Here is a 6575-nt window from a genome sequence, read left to right on the forward strand (position 1 = left end):
ATTCCATTGTCTACAAGTTCTTCATTTATTGTGCTGCCCTTTGGTGGCTGAAACCTGTAACGAGTTTGGTTTTTCCGCCTGCCGCCTCTCGGTCTTGTCCCGCCGCCATGCCGCCAAATAATACACAGAGACTCTGTATTTGATACAATACTGTTGGCCCGGTTACTTGTTTTTTATCGGCTAGCTCTGCCTTAATTATTAATCCATTTCTGCTGATCTATGTATTTCTCTTACCGGGGAGCCGGCGGCATACTACTTTCCTCAGACTCTCCATCTTGACTCCTCCTTTCTACTTCCTATTTCCTCCTTGTCTCCTAGTCCCTCCTATCTTCCTTTCCTATTGGCCAACAGTGCTTTATTATTAACCAGTATGAGAAACATATACAGAATGACATCTCCCATCAGAAACCTATGTTGCCTGGTACACTGTCACTTGCATCTCTCTGTACATGCTCAGGAAGCCAGCCCTCAGCCTGGAGTGCCTGGATCAGATCTGCATGTTTATTGTGTTTATCATTAGTGATTGCTCATATTGAGTGAGAAGTGCCCTCTCCATCACCATGGCTCTCTACTGTGAAAATGGACATTCAGTGCGTGGTCTTTTGATACAAGAATGGGACAAAACACCTGTTTTATTTCAAAATTGTATTTTTTAATTATGTAGTGAGCATGTTGTTCTTCTAGTGTCCATGTCTGAGAGATTGTCTGATCCTCTGGAACTGGAGTTACAGACAGTTGGGAGCAGCTGTGTGGCTGCTGGGAATCAAGCCCAGATCCTCTGGAAGAGTAGCCAGTGCTGTTTACTCCTGAGCCATCTCTCCAACTTCAACATACACTTCTGTAGACACACCTGCTCTCCATTGTATGGATCTTAAAAGTATAATTTCTATGGGAGTTTCTAGAGAAACTGCCATTCAGTTTCCTTAATCATGAGTCCTATGCTAATCACAGAACCACATCAGACTTCTTTATGGATATTGCTTTTCCTGTATCAGATGTGCTTGTAGGTCTCCTCTCTGGGTCACTGTTACATTTATATTTAGAAGCACATATGTCTACAGGTATTCATGTTTTTATCAGAAGTTTCTGTTAGTTTAATGTATAGCATCCATTCTTATTTCTTTATTCTAGGAAATGCTGTCATTCGTAGATGTGGCTATTGATTTCTCTGCAGAGGAGTGTGAATGCCTGGAGCCTGCTCAGTGGAATCTGTACAGGGATGTGATGTTGGAGAATTTCAGCAACCTTGTGTTCCTGGGTAGGTTGTTCTTTGATTTCAAATTGTTGTTGCCTTTTAGACCGTGACTGTCCTCATCAGGAACTGCAATTCCTCTGCTACCAGCAGGTGTTAGGCCACAGGAGCAGCAGCCTGGGAGAATTTTGTTCCCTCAGGCACTGGAGTCTTTCAAAGCTAGGAAGGGAGCTTATCTAAACCTCTGTCCTTCTAAAGAACTCAAGATTCAAAGATTGAGATGGGATTCTTCTCCTCAGAAGCTGACTAGCAAGTACCTCACTTCTTTTCCTTGCTCATGTGTTTCAAAAAGCCCTCCTCCTCCTCAGCCCTACTTAATAGCCTTTCTCCACTTGGCTTCTCTCTACCACTTCCTCTCTGCTAGTTGCTGTCTTACCCTTCTTAGCACATGTGTATTTTATGTATTCAAATACATTTTGCATCATTAAAGAAATGTTCAACAGTATAAACAAAAGTAAATAATATTCTTCATCATGGGTAAGGAATATTTCCATGATGAACTCTTAATTGTCATGATCAAACTATCTTTATACAGTATCACATGGGAGCTTGTACTTCAAAAATGAAATTTGTGAGGCAAATTTTAAGGAAAATTAAGAAGAGTATTCATATACCTGAGAATGATTTTTATTTATTCTTATGTTCACAAGCTCCCCCTTTTAGAAGGATCCTTTCTAAATGTTATAACATAAGTGGCATTAGTGGAAAGTATACAAGTTAAAAAGAATGTTACACTCTTCACTTTTCATATTTTTCCTTCTAGCTGAGGGACATGAATGTAACAACATGCAAATTTTAAATTCCTTCAAGCATCTGTTGTATCTTCTCATTCCTTATACATATAGCATATAGTCCTAGAGAGGGCATGTGATCTCCAGGAGCACACACTAATAATGCTGTTCTCTTTTCCCATGAACAGGTCTTGCTTCCAGTAAACCATACCTGGTCACATTTCTGGAGCAAAGTCTAGGTCCTTCAGATATGAAGAGACCAGCAGCTGCTGACATGCAAACAGGTGTGTAGGAGTGGGGAGTGGGACAATGACAGAGTGGACCTGAGATGCATCAGGAAGCCAGGCTTTCTGTTGAACACTGACTCACAGTGTTCTGATGGAGATCAGTTTTTAAGGGTGTCATTAACAAATAACAGAGATTTTGACTCACTCTTCATTCATTTCTTCATTCATTTCTTAACTTTACTCACCAGGGAAAGAACACTCTACAGGAAAAGAATATGGCATTAACCTTCCTTGGAACTCACAATCCATTAACCACCAGAAAATTAATTTAAGCAATAAGCCCTATATGTATGAAGAATGTGGTAAGGCCTTTCGATTTCCATCACTTCTTTGTGTGCACAAGAGAAGTCATAAAGGAGAGAAACGTTTCAAGTGTGAAGTATGTGACAAGGCCTTCTATATCCCATCACAACTATCTGTACACATGAGGATTCATACAGGAGAGAAACCTTACAAGTGTGAAGTATGTGACAAGGCCTTCTATTGTCGATCAGGACTTTCTGTACACAAGAAAGTTCATACAGAAAAGAAACCATACAAGTGTGAACTATGTGACAAGGCCTTCAATATCCCATCACGACTATCTGTACACATGAGGATTCATACAGGAGAGAAACCTAACAAGTGTGACGTATGTGAAAAGGCCTTCAATATTCCATCACAGCTATCTGTACACATGAGGGTTCATACAGGAGAGAAACCTTACAGGTGTGAACTATGTGACAAGGCCTTCAGTCGTATATCCGCACTTTATGTACACAAGAAAATTCATACAGGAGAGAGACCCTACAAGTGTGAAGTATGTGACAAGGCCTTCAGTATTCCATCACGACTGTCTGTACACATGAGGGTTCATACAGGAGAGAAACGTTACAAGTGTGAACTATGTGACAAAGCCTTCGTTCATCCTTCAGGACTTTACGTACACAAGAAAATTCATACAGGAGAGAAACTCTACAAGTGTGAAATATGTGGTAAGGCCTTCCCTTTTCCATCACTGCTTTGTGCCCACAAGAGAAGTCATACAGGAGAGAAACCCTTCAAGTGTGGAGTATGTGACAAGGCCTTCTGTGTCACATCAGAGCTTTCTGTACACATGAGGATTCATACAGGAGAAAAACCTTACAAGTGTGAAGTGTGTGGCAAGGCCTTCAATCGTATATCAGCACTTCATGTACACAAGAAAGTGCATACAGGAGAAAAACCCTTCAAGTGTGAACTATGTGATAAGGCCTTCTATATTCCATCACAATTATCTGTACACATGAGGATTCATACAGGGGAGAAACCTCACAAGTGTGACCTATGTGATAAGGCCTTCAATCGTATATCAGAACTTTATGCACACAAGAATATTCATACAGGAGAGAAACCCTACAAATGTGAAGTATGTGACAAGGCCTTCAGTATTCCTTCACGACTGTCTGTACACATGAGGATTCATACAGGAGAGAAACCTTACAAGTGTGAACTATGTGACAAAGCATTCGTTCATCCTTCAGGACTTTATTTACACAAGAATATTCATACTGGAGAGAAACCCTACAAGTGTGAAGTATGTGGTAAAGCCTTCCCTTTTCCATCATTTCTTTCTGTACACAAGAGAAGTCATACAGAAGAGAAACCCTTCAAGTGTGAAGTATGTGACAAGGCCTTCTGTGTTGCATCACAGCTTTCTGTACACATTAGGATTCATACAGGAGAGAAACCTTACAAGTGTGAAGTATGTGGCAAGGCCTTCCATGCTGCATCATTACTTAAAGTACATGAGAGAATTCATACAGGACAGAGATCCTACAAGTGTGACCTATGTGACAAGGCCTTCTATATCCCATCACAGCTATCTGTACACATGAGGATTCATACAGGAGAGAAACCTTACAAGTGTGAAGTTTGTGGCAAGGCCTTCCCTGTTTCATCACGACTCTCCATACACAAGAGAATCCATACCGGAGAGAAACCCTTCAAGTGTGAAGCTTGTGGCAAAGCCTTCCATTACCCATCATTACTTTACAAACACAAAGTAATTCATACAGGAATGTAAACCTATAAGTATTAAATATGTGGTAAGGCCTTCAACTGTCCATTAGGACTTTCCTCACAAAATTCATACAGGAGAGAAACCTTACCAGTGTGAAGTATGTGGCAAGGCCCTCAATCATCCTCCAGGAGTATCTGTACTCAAAAGCATTCATACAGGAGAGAAACCCTACAAGTGTAAAGTGTGTGGCAAAGTCTTCCATTTTTCCGTACTACTTTCAATACTTTCATGCAGGAGAGAAACCCTAGAAATGTGAAATACATTGAAAGGTCTTTAAAACTTCCTAGATTCTTTCAGCTCACTTGATAATCCATTGTGGAAAGAAACCCCACAAGTGTGAAGAGTGTGGAAAAGCCTTCTAAATGAAGTCACACACCTATCTCAGCACAAATGAACTCACACTGGGGAGAAACATTACAAATGTGAAGACTGACAAACTGTACAAGTGTACCAGAAACCTCAAGGAATACCAAAAAAATTCATTCTGGAGAGAAACTACAAGTATAAAGAATGTGGCAAAGAGTTTAGAACTTATACAACATGTTCTATATACCAGACTAGTCACATGGAGAGAAACATTACTAGTGTGGAGAATGGCAAGGCCTATCTCCAGTCTTCTGGCCTTAAACAACATCAAAGAATTCATTTGAGAGAGAAAGCCTGTAGAGAATGTGCCCAAGGTCTTTGGCACTTACTAAGAACTTTTAAAACACCTGATAATACATACTGGAAAGAAATGCCACTAGTGTCAAAAAACATTAAAAACTTTTTAATTTCTAGTTTTTCTCAACCCAGGGTAGATTAAACTTAAATAATAATACAAATATTTAAATTTCATAACATGTTTTCTACTTTTTACTTCTTTAAAAGATATCAAAAATATTGTGAATAGAAGCCATACAAATAGGGTGAATGTGGTAAAGCTTTTACAATCATTCTGCTCTTACCCAGCATAAAAGAATCCATAATACAAGGAAGCCATACACATATGAAGAGTGTAGTGAGGTATTTACCATTCTATCCATATTTCCGGACCTTAGGATTATCCCACAGGGAAACAACATTACTGTGATGGTGTCACAATGCCTTTAACAAGCCTTCATATGTTCAACCAGTCATTCTCAAACTTCCTATTCCTGATACACTTCCATACAGTTCCTCATGTTGTGGTAACCCCAACCATAAAATTATTTTCTTTGCTACCTCCAACTTAACAGTTTGCTACTGTTGTGAATCATGATAAAAATATGCTTGTATCCTATGGTGTTAAATGTCCCCTGTGAAAAGGTCATTTGAACTCCAAGGGGTCATGACCCACGTGTTGAGAACTGCTGCCGTAAAGAAAGGTATTCATACTAAGCAACAACCCTAAAAATGTGCAGAGCATTGGGAAATTTTTTCTTGATCATTCACCCTTTCTTGAGCATCAAGAAATTCACAAATGAGCCTGCAAATGTAGAATATGGCCAGGTGTTTAGCTATTCCTCTTGCCTGTGTCTGCGTTATAGGGTTAATACTGGTAAGGGGCATGATGAAGCCTAAGATTATGGCAAGACTTTTACCTGACTTTCACATAGGAAGTATCCTCTAAGACTTCATAGTAGTGAAAAACACTGTAGACCCAAATAATCCAGAACACTTTCAATGATATTTCTATTCATCAACACCAAATTCTACACGTCTAAATGATAAAAAAAAAAAAAAGAACTTGTGTAATATTCCATGCTTCACCAACACCAAAGAAAATTTATTGAGAAGAAATAATTCAATTTCTGATGTCCTTGGTTGATTCTGCTCTCAACTTCACACAGCCCATTACTATGTATGAGTCTCACTTGTCTAGATTTCTTGATGATTGTTCTATGGACATGTCTGTGGGTTATTTTATTTATGTTAATTGATGTAGTAGAATCTAGACCACTGAATGATGGCAGTGCACCATGAATGTGCCACCCTTGGCCAGGACTCTAATCATTCTTAATAAGAAGAAATAAGAGTTGGCTTTCAGGGTAAAACCTGAGGGATCAGAGAAGCAGTCAGCCAAGCACTACAGTTCTTACCTCCACCAATGCTCCAGACAATGGGATGATCCTGTCCTCAGGCTGATGCCTTTTTCAGACTACATCCTCAGACTGCTTCAGACTGACTCTGCTCAGACCTCACTGAGAGCTCTTGTCTCTTCTTGCCTTATATTGTCCTCTGCCCAGCCATATCACTCCTGTCGCCACCTCCCTAGTGCTGGAATTAAATTTGTATGATCCAAA

The 6575-nt window shown here is 39.8% G+C and overlaps 1 protein-coding gene across 1 annotated transcript; it reads left to right on the top strand.

The window, feature by feature from the left end:
• Positions 1–1175: 1175 nt before the first annotated feature.
• Positions 1176–4314, top strand: LOC127220696 (zinc finger protein 728). The gene is made up of 3 exons (XM_051182621.1): positions 1176–1258; positions 2172–2267; positions 2459–4314. Exons 1-3 carry the CDS (start codon positions 1225–1227, stop codon positions 4312–4314), a joined length of 1986 nt encoding a protein of 661 aa, XP_051038578.1. The 5' UTR covers positions 1176–1224.
• The last annotated feature ends 2261 nt before the right edge of the window (positions 4315–6575 follow it).

This window comes from Phodopus roborovskii, unplaced genomic scaffold (assembly GCF_943737965.1).
Source record: "Phodopus roborovskii unplaced genomic scaffold, PHOROB, whole genome shotgun sequence".
Lineage (NCBI taxonomy): Eukaryota > Metazoa > Chordata > Mammalia > Rodentia > Cricetidae > Phodopus > Phodopus roborovskii.